This window comes from Meriones unguiculatus, chromosome 14, assembly GCF_030254825.1.
Source record: "Meriones unguiculatus strain TT.TT164.6M chromosome 14, Bangor_MerUng_6.1, whole genome shotgun sequence".
NCBI lineage: Eukaryota > Metazoa > Chordata > Mammalia > Rodentia > Muridae > Meriones > Meriones unguiculatus.
The window spans coordinates 1629883-1644878 of NC_083361.1; the positions used below are offsets into that span (position 1 = coordinate 1629883).

Below are 14996 nucleotides of genomic sequence, written 5' to 3' on the forward strand. Positions count from 1 at the left end.
CCCTGTCCCGCAGCACGGCTGTGAGGAGTGAATGAATGAATCTGTAAAGACCTGGGCAGAGCCCAAGATTCGGAGGTGTCAGGTGTCGCCTGCCTGTGACCTTCCCTGTGCCTGTTCTTAGTCACATCAGGTAGTAGATTGTAGAGGCCTGGGGCTGGACGAAGGGCCTGGTGAGGGCTGGAGTGCAGAGTGCAGACCCCGATGACCCCTGGGAAGAGGCATAAGGGAGGAGGATACTGCGCCTCTCCTCACGTCCGACTGGGGCATTTACAGAGGGAGCGGTGGAGGAGGGGCCGGAGCGGACTCTGAGACGGGATGCTGAGCCTGCGCTGCCTGCCGTGCTGGCCAGGCTTGCAGAGGTGTGGGAGTCTGCACCACACCACCGCCAGCGGCAGGGGCCCAGCTGACTTCACACCATGTGCCGGAACTCTCTAGGTGTTACTTAACTCAGAGCGTCACTCCTCATGCCATCTCCAGGCCTGGGGCTCAGCAGCACAGGGATACATGTGTCCCTGCCCCAGCGCTGCAGCCGCGTGTCTGCCCCCAGGCTACACCCTCTGCAGACCACAGGAGGCCTGACGGGGAAGCCTGGACAACCAGGACCGCACTTGCTGCGGTGGCCAACACTCCTTCAGGACTTTGGCTTCGCCTCCCACCCTGTAGCCTCACGAGGAGGGAAGGGCTAGTGCCTCAGATGCAGCCAGGCCCCCGCTGGTGACTGGGCGAACCAGAGTGGGCATCCCAGCAGGCTGGGCCCAGCGGGAGAACGACGTCTCGGGAGGCAGGCCCCCGCTCCGGCATCGCCTGGCCACCCAGGGGTCCTCAGCTGTTCTGAGCCTGATCCATTTATCCCATCGGTGGCCAGTGCCCGGGACGGTCATCTCCCTGGAGCTGGGAACCCAGGCTCCGCCCACTTTTCTTGTTGTAGAAGGTGTTCATTTGTGGTGGGTGAGTGTTGGGCAGCACGGGCATGCCTGGCGCCGTGCAGGTTAGAGAAAGGCGTCAGGTGCCTGAGCTGAGGCGTCAGGTGCCCGAGCTGGGCCACAGAGGCTGCCAGCTGCTGGTGCCCTGAGCTGAGGCGTCAGGTGCCTGAGCTGAGCCACAGAGGCTGCCAGCTGCTGGTGCCCTGAGCTGAGGCGTCAGGTGCCTGAGCTGAGGTGTCAGGTGCCCGAGCTGGGCCACAGAGGCTGCCAGCTGCTGGTGCCCTGAGCTGAGGCGTCAGGTGCCTGAGCTGAGGTGTCAGGTGCCTGAGCTGAGCCACAGAGGCTGCCAGCTGCTGGTGCCCTGAGCTGAGGTGTCAGGTGCCCGAGCTGGGCCACAGAGGCTGCCAGCTGCTGGTGCCCTGAGCTGAGCCACAGAGGGCTGCCAGCTGCTGCCCGGGTGCTGGAAACCAGCCCTGGGCCTCTGCAGCAGCAGGCAGTGCTGTGAGCCGGTGACACATAGCCCCAGCTCCACTGTTTTCCTTTCATTTTCTTCCCTCCTTCCTTCCCTCCCTCTCTCCCTCCCTCTCTCCTTCCATCGTTCTCTCCCTGCCTCCCTCTTTTCCTCCCTGCCTTCCTCTCTTCTTCTCTTCCTCCCTTCCTTCCTTCCACAAGACCTTATGTATCCCAGGTTGGCCTGGAACTCGTCTAGCTTTTCCCTGGGAAATCAAACCCAGGGCTTCACGCAGAATGGCATCCTCAGTTCCAGCCTCTCCCTCTTGCTAGCCTCCTCACCAGCTGCCTCACTGCACAGGCCTGCACAGTTTGTTCACAGTCTCTACAGTGCAGGCCTGACCTTTCGCTGTTTGCTTCCGCCAAAGCCACAGGGCTTCGAGAGAAAGCTTTCCTGCCCCTAAAGACCACATGTCTCAGCCGGCCTCAGGAAGTGGAGGCTTGGATTGAGGAAGCGAGGAGTTAAGCTCTTACACAGCCATGCCTGCTGCTCCAGCCATTCCTGGGGTGGATGAGGACATCCTTCCGTGGCCTGTCTTGAGGCCTTTGTGCTCCTGATAAATATGTCTTGTCTTGTAAGCTGCCCTCAGGGACTGTCAGGACCTTGGCCAGCAGAATGTCTTCCGCTGGCATTGCTGTGAGCTTCCAGCACCCAGGGCAGCCTGGGCAGCCAGGGCCCTGATCCGCAATAGAAATCTGAGGTCCGCTGTGGCATCCATGGCAGTGGCGCAGTGGCTAGCAGCTAGCCAGTGAGCTTCAGGCTCTGGAGGGGATCTGGAAAGCCACCACGTTACTCTGAGCCTCAGTTTCCCCATTGGAAACAGCACAGTATTTTTTCTCTTGCACAGCCTTGAGCATTTGTGAGGCCATCGCACAGAGATGCTCACTGCTGGCCTCGGTGGGCATTGCCCGGGGGTCAGGTGACCCTGGCTTTGTGTGACCTGCAGAGGGCAGCTGCCTCCTGAGTCTTAGTGCACCCCTAACCTGGAGGGCCGCCCCTGGGGGACCAGTGGGGTCGGCACACATGGGGCAGGAACCCCGGGGTGGGGGAGGCCCCCGTAAGTGACGCGGAGCAAGCCAGCAGTTGGCGCTAGCCAGGGCTCTGGAGAGCCGCCGCCATCCCGGCACGCGCAGGCTCAGCCTCTCCAGCCAAGCACGCTGTAGCTGGTTCCAGCTTGCTTGCAGCCCCCACCCAGCCCTGTCGGGATTGCACGGAGTCCCCTGGACCGGCATTTGAAAACGCTCTGCCGTGCCGGTGTTCCTGTTCCAGACGGTTGCCATGCTAAGAAAGCTAGCTAGGCGGTGCAGACACGGAGAGGGATGTTTCCATGAGGCAGGTCTTCTGTGCTGACAGAACCATTGTGTTGGGGCTGCAGAGACGCCCCGAGAGCACTGGCTGCTCTTCCAGAGGACCCAGGCTTGGTTTCCACCCACCCACATCATGCTCACAGCTGTCTATAATGGCAGCTCCAGGACAGCCAATACCCTCTCCGTCCTCCGCTGACACCAGGCGTGGTGCCATGTACGTGCAGCCATGGCATCCGCGCACAGAAAATAAAAATTAAAACAAAACATCATCCCATAGGCGAGCATGGTGATGCCTACTTACAGTCAGAAGGTCAAGACAAGGTTGCAAGTTCAAGGCCAGCCTGTCTCCAGAACCAGCAGTGAACAGGCGCCTTGCTGCAGGCATACATCATCGAGTGCGCTGCCCTGAAGCAGCCTGGCAGCTGGTGGCCAGCACACAGATCCCCACGCAGATCCCCACACAGAGGCCGTGGGTCTCGGAGTCCGAGGCCAGCCTGGTCTGCACTGAGTTCTAGGACAGGCCGCTACACAGAGGAACCCTGCCTTTAAAACAAACAAACCACCCCCAGCATTGCTGCTGTTCTACGTGGCACAAAATATATTTCCATCACAATGACATTCCCGAGCGCATCAACAGTCGTGTGACAGGGTGTGGACAGCTCTTCGGTACAGCCTGGCTCGGCTTGCACGGGCTCAGCCCTGGGCCCTGGGCCTGCTCTCTAGTACTACAGAAACTAAACACAAACACGGTGCCTTGTTCGCCCTCATTCAGACGTGCGGCGCAGAGGGAGGGAGCAGCCGGCGCTCGCAGGGCCCTTGGCATGGGCGACGGGCGCACCTCAGAGGCAGCCAGGATGGAGGGCGGATTTCTCAGGGTTTTTAAGAAGAATGCATTAACATATATTTTTTACTTTTTTTTTTTTTTTTAAGCCAGGCGGGGGTGGCCCACGCCTTCAGTCCCAGCAGCCGGCTCTCTGGAATCATCCTGTAGTCAAGGACAGCTTTGCGTCCTTTTTCTCCTTCCTTGGAAGCCCGGGGGAAGGCCTGCAGGCACACACAGCTGTCTGCAGCTTTTATTTTCTGCAAAAGCGGCATCCTGTTAGTGCGATGCTGTGTAATCCGCTGTCCTTCACTCTGTTAGTTTGTGCCTTTGTTTTCACCCCCAGTGTCTCGCCGTGTGGTCCAGGCTGGCCTCGAACTCGCAGCGATGCGCCTGCCCCTGCCTCCCGAGCGCTGGGACTGAAGGCCTGCGCCACCGCGCCTGGCACCGCTTTGTCTTTGCTGTCTACCCGGCAGGTCCTGGGCTGTGCACGCCAGCAGCGTGCTGTGTCCAGACCGGAGCTCACTGTCCCTCTGAAGTCGCCGTTCTCGCGTGGAGACCCCCAGCAAATACGTCACGGGAGACAGTGGGGGCCCTGGGCATGGAGACAAGTGTGATGGGATAAAGGGAGGCGCGTTCGTGTGTGTGTGTGTGTGTGTGTGTCTGTGTGTGTGAGTGTCTGTGTGTGTGTGTGTGTGTATGTGTGTGTGAGTGTGTGTGTGAGCATATGTGTGTGTGTATTTGTGAGTGTATGTGTGAGTCTATGTGTGTGTGTGAGTGTATGTGTGTGTGTGAGTGTCTGTGTGTGAGTGTCTGTGTGTGTGAGTGTATGTGTGTCTGTGTGTGTGTGAGTGTAAATGTGTGTGTGTGTGTCTGTGTGTCTGTGTGAGTGTAAATGTGTGTGTGTGTAAGCAAGATGAGCGAGACAGCCCTGCAGGGCCCACGCGCTGTTCCTCGTGCCTGCATCCCCGGCGTTCCCCAGCGCGTTGGCACTCAGCCGCTCTTCTAACACTGAAAGAAGGGTCTCGCCTGAGGAAGAGCGAGGCCAGAGCGAGCCCCTGCCCGCGGCATGTGGAAGCCGGCGGTGTGAGCGCGAGGAGGGAAGAAGGCAGCTGTGGCCCACGGGGTGGTGGTCAGGGAGACGCAGAGACATGGTGTTTGTGACCTGCGCCGTGAAGCCACTGTGTGACCTAAGCAGCGACGCCGTGGCTGTGGCAGGGCCCAGAGCCGCCAAATGAAGCCCTCCCTCTCGGAGACAGGGCCGGCCTCGGGCACACAGAGGCCTCCCACCCTGCCTCCCGGTGGTTGGAGGTGCGGCCGCCCTGCCAGGTCGGCTCTCCCTGCCATAGATGAGCTGTTTTAGCCAACGTGGCTGGTGAGGGGGCATGCGCGTGTGCTGTAGTGTGCCCGGAGGTCAGAGGGCAGCTCAGAACAGGCTGCTCTGGTGTTCTGTGAATGGCACCGCCCCCATTTCTGCTTGTTTTCCGGGACAGGCTCTCAGGCCCAGGCTTGCTTGCCCGGCCCCCAGTGTCCAGCTCAAAATCAACCATCTAGTTTTTTCAAAGTGTTTGATCTCCTTTGCCTCCGCCTACGGAAGCGCGCCAGTTCCCACCGCAGCCAGCAGAGGGCGACAGGGCCCCTGCAATGGTCGCCGGCCGGCGCGAGCGCTCTCACGCTGACCCGTCCTTCCTGCTCAAGGGCCGGTGCACGCCGCCCTGCACGGTTGTCGTCCTAGCCTGGGCTGCACAGCGGGGCCCTGTCTCAAACAACAGCACAGTTCTCGCCTCTGACTGCCCGCACACCCTAACCGCGCTAGGGGAGTGCTTCCTACCCCTCTCCTCCGCCACCCCGGCCTCGGGAGTCCAAGGACACAAGCACTTTTGGGTCCGGTTTCTTCCACTCAGTGTGGCTTTTAACATTTTTATCTATTCAATCGAGGGAGTGCTCCTTGAGGACCAGAGGTAGAGCTGCTGGTGGTATGCCCCTGGGACCCGAACCGGGAAGCGCCAAGCCGCGGTTCCAGCCTCCTGGCATGCTGTTGCCACGTTGTCATAGTTAGCACTAGCACAGCCCTCTAAAAACACTGTGTGCGTGTGTGTGTGCTCGTGTGTGTGTGTGCGTGCGTGCGTGCGTGTGCGTGTGTGTGTGTGCGTGTGTGTGCACGGATGCCATGGCACGCAGGTGGGGAGTCAGCTCTCTCTCCGCTGTGGGGACTGAACCCAGGCCGGCCAGCTTGGAAGCAAACGCCTTCACTGACCGCTGAGCCACCACGTCTACCTTCCTTTTCGCTTGTCAGCACTGGCCCAAGAACCACGTGGACGTTCTAAGTTCCTGGGTGACAGCTACTGAGGGAAGCGCGATGGCTCCTGGGGAGCCGCTGGCAGGAGGCCACACCTGGAGGCTGTGCGACACACCTGGAGGCAGGTGTGCTCCAGCATCGGGGGTGCGCAGGAGGGGACGGGTGGCTGTGGGCTTGAGCTGGACCAGCGGGAGAGAAGCTGCCTCCCGGCTCCGCCGTCAGGGTCGGGCCGAGGAAGAACCCGTCCCGGCTCCGCCGTCAGCTGCCTCCCTGGGCTGGCGCGTGTTTGCAGCTGACCGGCTGGGGCAGGCGTTAGTCAGCCCCTCCCCTGTCGGCGGCTGCCTGGTGACTTCCCGCCTGGGCTGGCACAGCCGCTGCCCTCTGAACCTGGCCTGTGGGTCTGTGGGATGCTGGGATGTGTTCTGAGTACGAGGGCCGGGCCAGAGAATAGGACTTGTCCTGAAGTTTGCTCTGCCAAATGTTCAAAAAGGTTCCGCAGATGTGGGAGGGTTTCTTGAATGCTTGCCAGCAGTGGATATTACCAATCTGGGGGAAGAAAAAGGCTGTGCCACTGAGGAAGGCCCGAAATAACATCTGACAGTTCTGTCCTAAACAGAGGGTTACGTGGCTGCAGTCCCATGTGGACATACTATTTATTTAGCACCTAAAAAAGTTCTTAAAAAACGTTCTCTCTGAGTATTTTCAGGTGTGTGAGTTTGTGTGTTGCCCGTGAAGGCCAGCAGAGGGCGTTGGGTCCTCTGGAACTGGAGTTACAATGGAGAGGAGCTTCCTCGGGGTGCTGGGACTTGAACCTGTGGTCTCTACGAGGGCAGCCAGTGCTCTTAGCCTAAAACTGGCTCTCTGGCCCTCTCTCTTCTCACTCCCTGCCTTCCCTCCTTGATTTTTTTCCTTTCTTTGAGATGCCATCTTGCTTTGTTGTCCATGTAAACCTCCAGTCCCTGGCCCAAGAGATCTTGCTGTGACCTCTGGAGTACCCTGGAATGTGGCCGTTACGCTCAGCTTCTCTTCTCTTTCTTCCGCTTGGTTTTTCTAGATACAGTGTCTCTGTGTGGCCCTGGCTGTCTTGGACTTACTCTGTAGACCAGGTTGACCTTGAACTCACAGAGATCCTCCTGCCTCTGCCTCCTGACTACTGGGATCACAGGCGAGTGCCACCACACCTGGCTTTTCGTTCATTTTGAGGCAGAATGTCACCCAGTCCAGGCTGGCCTTGGAACTTGCTGAGGATGACTCTGAGCCCCTGGTCATTTGGCCTCCACCTCCTGGGTGCTGAGACTGTAGATGTGTGACATTGTTCCCGGCCACTTACTTTTCCCAGGCGGATTTGCCGTGTAGGGTGACCATTTAGCCAAGCTTGATGGCTCACCATCAACCCCAGCAAAGCTGGGCATCTCTGAGTCTGAGGACAGGCTGGTCTGCATAGCCAGTTCCAGACCAGCCAGGACCTGCTGGAGAGAGAGACAGGGAGAGAGAGAGAGAGAGAGGAAGAGAGAGAGGGTATTGTTGAATTGCCTTTTGTAAGGACTATGGCCGCCCTCATCCCTCGTCCTCTGTCCCTCGTCCCTGTTTCCCAGGCTGCCTGGCTTTGCCTGCTGGGCTGCAGTGGGCTGACGGGCAGGTGGGTGGATAGAGCCCAAGGCCCCGTTCACCTCAGAGTGGGTGTGAAGGGCGACGCGCTCGCCTTGTGTTTTCCTGGTGGGGGTTCCGGCCCAGGGGACGCGCCGCTGTGGTAGCCGATCCTGAGCGTGCTTTTCCCGGAGGAAGGCAGAGATGGGGCAGGCAGCGGGAAAGGAGCAGGCCAGGTCTCGCTGCTCTGGGTCCTGGAAAAAGGCTGTGGGCTCGATCTGTAATCAGGCCCGGCCTCCGCTGGGGTCGCTCTACCCCAAGCGAGGCAGCTCTACCACAGCAAATCAGCTGACCGCCCAGGGGCGGATCCCTTCCCACCACCGAGCCGAGGGCACCGTCCTGGGAGCCCTGCCTCAGGCCACAGCAGTGAGTGTGTGCGCATGCTGCTAACTAATGGCACCAATGAAAGTGCTTTCCCCTCCCTGCACGCGGTCAGCGTGCTGCGGTCCACGCAACGGGCAGCACAGGGCCATGGGAGCCGTGGGGAGCCGTGGGGAGCCGTGAGGTCAAGCCTGCATGCTGTGTGCGTGTGTGTGTGTGTGTGTGTGTGTGTGTGTGTACAGCGGATGTGTGTGCTCAGGGACATCCGAAGCGGGACAGAGGTCAGTGTTGATCCCCTCCTGCGCCCCCCCCGTGTTTCATTTTTTGAGGTCTATTTATCGTGTGTACAGATGTATGCAGTTATATCTGAGTACACACCTGTGCTTGGTGCCCAGAAAGGAGACCGGAAGAGGGCTTTGGATCCCCCGGAGCTGGAATACAGTGTGTATGAGTGAGTGTGAGCGTGTGTGCCCGCCAGAGAACAGCCCTGGAGCGTTGCCCACCTCCTTTGAGGCAGGGTCTCTCACTGGCTGGACCTCACCAGCGCTGGCTGACTGAGCCCCCAGCCCCGTGCCGTGGCCTCAGGTGGGTCCCGCTGTGCCTGCTTTTCCACGAGGGCTGCGGGGGTTTAGCTCAGGCCCTGCCACACGCAAGCTGCCACGCGCAGGCTGCACACGCAGGCTGAGCTCCCTCTCCACGCTGGCGGGCAGGTGCTGAGTTTCGTCGTTGGTGTGATGTCATGTGGCCTCTTCCCCTGGGTCACACGTGGTCCAGTGGTTCTGGGAAGGCCTCCGTCATCGGGGCAGTGGCCCAGCTCCTGGTCACACCACGAGCCGCCCTCCTTCCCGCCAGGCCCCAGCCCTCCGGAGCGTAGGGAAGGACGCACTCGGGAGCTGTGTGGCCTGGCCTGGCCCCTTTACAGAACTGTGGAACAAGGCCCAGGCACTTGGACACCCATGCGCGAGGGCCTACAGTGAGGAGGGCGTGACCAGGGCCGGCCTTTCCCCCCCAACCCCACCTGCTCTGCTTCTCGACTGTGAGTGTGAGTGTCACATGGCATTTCTTGGGCCTGTAGTACTTGTGTGTGTCACTGGTGCCCGAGTCTCAGCACATGCATAGACAGTGTGTGGCGCCCACATGCTGTGGACTGGCCGGCCAGCACCGCCTGTGCGTGTCTGTGTGTGAGGGGCAGGCTCTTCCCTGCTCCAGGCCGGCCCCCGGCTGACAGCTGGCTGGCATCCCCCGTGTGAGAGGGTCCCAGGGGACAGTGGCTTCCCTCCAGAAGGGGGTCCCCACACTCAGGCCCGAGAGCTCACTGCCTTGCGCCCGAGCACACTGCTTCCCCGAGCTCGGTCCCTCCACGATGCACCCGTGTCCCTCAGACACTTGTGTGGAGCACCGGTGTCACAGGAGGGAGGAGTGTGCTGAGGCCCACCTCGAGGGCCCAGCCGCAGGCTTTCCCCATCGGCCCAGGCCTTCTCTGAGACTCGGCTTCCCCGCCTACACCGGGAACTAGCCTTGGCTCGCAGGCTCACTCTCCAGGGGCTGAGGCGATGGCTTTCGACGCGCACGCGGGGGCCTGAGTCAGACCCCGGCACACGGATAAAGCTGGGCACCGCGCAGTGCAGGGGGCTCAGAGACAGGAGGGTCCCTGGCGCCGGGTCTGCCCAGCTGAATCGCTGAGATCCAGATTCAGCGAGAGACCCTGCCTCAAAGGAAAAGGGGACAGTGGGTGAGGAAGATGCCCAGCCTGGCCCTCGGCCTTCATGTGTGCACACGAGCCATCCCCCTGCAGGCATGTGCACACACATGAACATACACACACACTGAAAACCAAACCAAACAAAAACATTCTGGTAAGCAATTGAGAAAGGCCCGGAACAAGCCAGTGTCTGGGTGCCCTCGCCCCAGTCTCCTGTGTCGTTGTGACTCGAGGGTGCAGGTGGACAACAGCAAGTGTTAGGGCCTGGCGCGGTGGCGCACGCCTTTAGCCCCAGCACCAGGGAGGCAGAGGCAGGTGGAGCTCTGTGAGTTTGAGGCCAGCCCGGTCTACAAAGCGAATTCTCTGTGTGGCCAGGGCTACACAGAGAAACCCTGTCTGGAAAAACCAAAACCGTCAGGCTGTAATGCTAGCATTTGGGAGGTGAAGGGAGGAAGAGGAGTTCAGTGCTAGCCTAGGCAATACGGATAGTTCAAGGCTAGCCTGAGCACCTCAAGACAAAAACAAGCTGAGCTGCCGCGATGGACTTGGCCGCAGCGTGGTTGGGGCCGGCCGGAGGGACCGGAGCTCGGCTGCGGCCCGTCCCTCTGGGTCTCTGCGGTGGCTGCATGTCTTAACTGCCCACCTCCTCTCGTGCCCTCCCTGCTCCCGGCCCTCCCCTGCTTCCCCTCCAGCAGAAGGCCGACCTGGCGGTGGCGGCCTTCACCATCACCGCGGAGCGGGAGAAGGTCATCGACTTCTCCAAGCCCTTCATGACGCTGGGGATCAGCATCCTCTACAGGGTCCACATGGTACGGGCGCCCGGGGGCCGGGGGACCTGACCTGGAGGGCTGGGGCCTGGGACTACGGACTCCCCAGGGGAAGCAGGGGTTCTCACTGCCCTTTCCCGCAGGGCCGCAAACCCGGCTATTTCTCCTTCCTGGACCCCTTCTCCCCCGCCGTGTGGCTCTTCATGCTGCTTGCCTACCTGGCTGTGAGCTGTGTCTTGTTCTTGGCCGCCAGGTGAGTGGGCCAGCGCCGGGGAGGGGGCAGGGCCCACCACAAGCTACCCGACCGTCCCTCCTCCACCGGGCTGGCCGTGGCCGCTCTGGCACCCTGTCCTGCCTTCCTGTCGTATTGCCCAGTCTTGTCTCTCCCCCTGGGGATCTGACCTTTGCTCTGGTGCGTCCCTCCCCTCCCCCTGTCTCCTCAGGCCTCCATGCAGTGTCTGCTGTGTCAGCACCTCCCTGTGCCTACCCTTCCCCACCTTCCTCTTCTGCGAGGGTCCCCTTTCGCCCCTCCTCCTCACCCACCCACCCATCTCTCTACAGGCTCAGCCCTTACGAGTGGTACAACCCGCACCCGTGCCTGCGGGCGCGCCCCCACATCCTGGAGAACCAGTACACGCTGGGCAACAGCCTCTGGTTCCCCGTGGGCGGCTTCATGCAGCAGGGCTCGGAGATCATGCCCCGGGCGCTGTCCACGCGCTGCGTCAGCGGGGTCTGGTGAGTCCTGTCGGGGCCGGGGCCGGGGACAGGGCTGCCCTCCCAGGCCAGGCTCAGCTCCCCGCCGCAGCAATGAAGAGCTGGCCTCAGCAAAGCTGTCCCTGAGGCCTGGCGAGGGGACGTCCCCTCTCCTTATCTCAGTCTCCCTCATCTGAAAAATGAGACTCAAAAGCATAAGTCTCATTTTTTTTCCAGACAGGGTCTCTCTGTGTGGCCCTGGCTGTCCTGAACTCGCTCTGTGGACCAGGCTGGCCTAGAACTCACAGAGCTCCGCCTGCTCTGCCTCCCGAGTGCTGGGGTTAAAGCTGGCACGCCTGGCTTCCACTGAACCCTGGGCTTTCACTGAAGCTCACTAGTTCAGCGAGAAGACCAGGGCGTGGCAGAGGGTGGGTGTCTGTGCCGAAAGCCTGCCAACATGGCTCAATCCCAGCATCCACCGGAGGCAGCAAGGGAGCGCCAACGCCACAGGGTTCTCTGCCCTGCACACGTGCACCGTGGTGTGCACATGCCGACACCAGCTACACGTTCGCACACGCATGCGCACGCGCACACACGCGCACACACACACACACGCACACATGCACAGAGTAATGACAGCAGCGAGCAGCCACGGCCAGCGTGGGAGGGCGGGACAGGAAGTGCTGGCTTCAGCCCCCAGCAGTGCAGAAGCAACGGTGCGCACGCCTGTGTTCTCAGCACTGGGCCGTGAAGGCAGAGCATGTGTTCCGGGCCATCCTTGGCTGCATACTGAGCTTGAGGAAAGCCGTGGCGACACTAGGCCTTGTCTGGTACAGAGAAGGACAGGGGCTAGGAAGAGAGCTCAAGGCCCCGAGTTAGGAATTCAGCCGCTGTGCGCTCGCTCCTATGCCTGCCACCGGGACCAACGGCCAAAGCCGTGTTTAAGGTATAAACACGCTGCCTTTCCGCTCTGGAGGGCAGAAGCCCGCGCTAGATCTCGACAGGGCTAAAAGGCCTTAGCAGGCTCGCCTCCCGTGGACCCCAAAGACCCCGTTCCTTATCTTTTCCAGCTTTTAGAAACTCCTGCATTCTGTAACCTGTGGCCCAATTCTACAGAAAAGCAGCATAGTATCAGATATCTCTCTGACTATCTTTGCAAAGCTAGATATTGAGCCTACGGGTTTGTGCATGCTAAACGACAGTGTGCTTTCCCTCGTTGGGGGATTCTAGGCAAGGGCTCTACCACTGACCCACACCCCACCCCTCACTGGGGGATTCTAGGCAGGGGCTCTACCACTGAGCACACCCCAGCCCCTCACTGGGGGATTCTAGGCAGGGGCTCCACCACTGAGCCACACCCCAGCCCCTCACTGGGGGATTCTAGGCAGGGGCCCTACCCCTGAACACACCCCAGCCCCTCACTGGGGGATTCTAGGCAGGGGCTCTACCACTGAGCCATGCCCCAGCCCCTCACTGGGGGATTCTAGGCAGGGGCTTTACCACTGAGCACAGCACAGCCCCTCACTGGGGGATTCTAGGCAGGGGCTCTACCACTGAGCCATGCCCAGCCCCTCACTGGGGGATTCTAGGCAGGGGCTTTACCACTGAGCACAGCACAGCCCCTCACTGGGGGATTCTAGGCAGGGGCTCTACCACTGAGCCACACCCCAGCCCCTCACTGGGGGATTCTAGGCAGGGGCTCTACCACTGAGCCACACCTCAGCCCCTCACTGGGGGATTCTAGGCAGGGGCTCTACCACTGAGCCACACCCCAGCCCCTCACTGGGGGAGTCTAGGCAGGGGCTCTACCACTGAGCCACACCCCAGCCCCTCACTGGGGGATTCTAGGCAGGGGCTTTACCACTGAGCCACACCCCAGCCCCTCACTGGGGGACTCTAGGCAGGGGCTCTTTGCATCTAGTTTCCCCACATCAGCCAGTTTGGGCCAATGTTCAACAGCAGCATGCAGCCACACAGGCAGGACGAGAATCCGGCTCACAGTGTCACGGCCCCACAACGCCTCTTGGCTTCCATCTTAAAATGTTTTCCTCTGGACACTGGCCCTTAGCCTGACACCCCAGCGGCTTGGGAGACCTGAGGCAGGGGGATGTCAAATTCAAGCCTAGCCAACCATGGAAAGCGAGCTTGGACAACAGCATGAGGGGAGGCTCAGTGGTTAAGAGCCCTCTCTACTCCCAGGGGTCTGGAGTTCAGCTCCCGGCACATACCTTGGGTGGCTCATGAGCACTGTAACTCCAGCTGTGGGGGTCTGTTTCCCTCTCTGGCCTCTGTGGACGCTGCATGCACATGGTCCAGTCACATGCGTGATACCAAACACTCATGTACTTAAACACAGACAGACAGAAGCAGCGGTGGCACGTGACTTTAACTCCAGCAGTCAGAGGCACAGGCAGGGGGATCCTCTCTGAGTTCAAGGCCAGCCTGGTCTATAGAACAAGTCCAGAACAGCCAGGGCCACAGCAAGACACCCCGTCTTGAAAAAAACAAACCTATCTGGTTGCATATTTCTTCTTGTTTGTTTTGGAGGGTTTTTTTGTTTTGTTGCTTGTTTTTGTTTTTTGTGACAGGATTTTTCTGTGTAGCAGAGCCCGTGGCTATCCTGGACTTGCCTATCTCTTTTTTTTTTTTTTTTTTTTTTTTTTGGTTTTGTTTTTTTAAGACAGGGTTTCTCTGTGTAGCTTTAGCCATCCTGGACTCACAGAGCTCTGCCTGCCTCTACCTCCCCAAGTGCTGGGATTACAGGTGTGCACCACCGTGCCCAGCATTTATATATGCACATGTATGTATGCACACATATGCACACATGCATGTATATATACATATATGTAGGAATGTATGCATGTATGTTTGTGTGTGTTTACATGTATGTGTGTATATGTATATGTTTTTTATTTTTTTCACGAGCTCTGGCAAAGTTTTATTGCAGGAAAACTTTCCTGCTTTGCTTTTACCGGTCTTTTCTGGCACACCTTTAATAATATCAGAATCCCCTGGGTCAGTGACAGCCAGTGTGCACACTTTGTAGCATTTTCTGCACGCTGTGCCCAACTCACTATTTCTGCCACCGTAGTGATGGACCCCAGTTAGCCAACATGGCATAGTATCCTATTTCAGATCTCCTCAGAGCTGGGCAATTGCTGGCAAGGAAAACCAATTTCACTTTGCCTTCTCTGATCGTCTTCAGCTGTTTGTCTCCCAGAACATGCTTCCCACTTCTTATAACAAGTTGGAGCCCAGAGTTGCTGTACTCCAAAGACTTTCTCATCTTCCTGCCTTAGGTGCGGGACAATTCCCAAACAAGAACAGCCACCAAGATGGCCGGGGAGTGAGAAAGTTAGATATATATTTCTAAAATATATGAAATGACTAGGAATATAGCCTAGTCATTTTGCAAGAACAGCTGCCTAGAATCCCCCATTGAGGGGGTGAGGTGTGGCTCAGTGGTGGAGCCCCTGCCTAGAGTCCCCCAGTGAGGGGCTGGGGTGTGGCTCAGTGGTAAAGCCCCTGCCTGGAATCCCCCATTGAGGGGCTGGGGTGTGGCTCAGTGGTAGAGCCTCTGCCTGGAATCCCCCAGTGAGGGGCTGGGGTGTGGCTCAGTGGCAGAGCCCCTGCCTAGAATCCCCCAGTGAGGGGCTGGGGTGTGGCTCAGTGGCAGAGCCCCTGCCTAGAATCCCCCAGTGAGGGGCTGGGGTGTGGCTCAGTGGCAGAGCCCCTGCCTAGCACGCTTGAGACCACAGTCCAGCCTCTGTATGCTAAAGCTGTTCTCTGCTCTGTCAGATTCTTAGCTGCTTACCTTGGGGGCGTGTTTCCAGACCTTGATACCTGCTGTCCCTGGAGTTAGGAGTTTCTGGAAGCAGTACTTAGACCCAGAACCCACACTTGTGGCCGCTGCCCTAACCAGCAGCCATTGAACCTCTGAAAGCCAGAGCACTGGGATCAGGAGGAGCCACGGTGGGGACAGGGTCACAGGCCCGGGTGGAGGCCA

At 59.5% G+C, this 14996-nt stretch overlaps 1 protein-coding gene and 1 pseudogene across 3 annotated transcripts in view; one reads left to right on the plus strand and one right to left on the minus strand.

The window, feature by feature from the left end:
• The window catches only part of Grik5 (glutamate ionotropic receptor kainate type subunit 5), a 52791-nt gene that overhangs the window by 31997 nt on the left and 5798 nt on the right, over positions 1 to 14996 (plus strand). For 2 of the 3 annotated variants that reach the window (XM_060366427.1, XM_060366428.1), the window contains 3 exons: positions 10223 to 10339; positions 10441 to 10550; positions 10859 to 11032. In XM_060366427.1, the coding sequence (XP_060222410.1) occupies positions 10223 to 10339; positions 10441 to 10550; positions 10859 to 11032 (401 nt within the window). The remainder of the gene's footprint in view (positions 1 to 10222; positions 10340 to 10440; positions 10551 to 10858; positions 11033 to 14996) is intronic. The other variant, XM_021664255.2, reaches the window with a different exon arrangement.
• LOC110566407 (large ribosomal subunit protein eL30-like) lies at positions 13055 to 14919 on the minus strand (annotated as a pseudogene).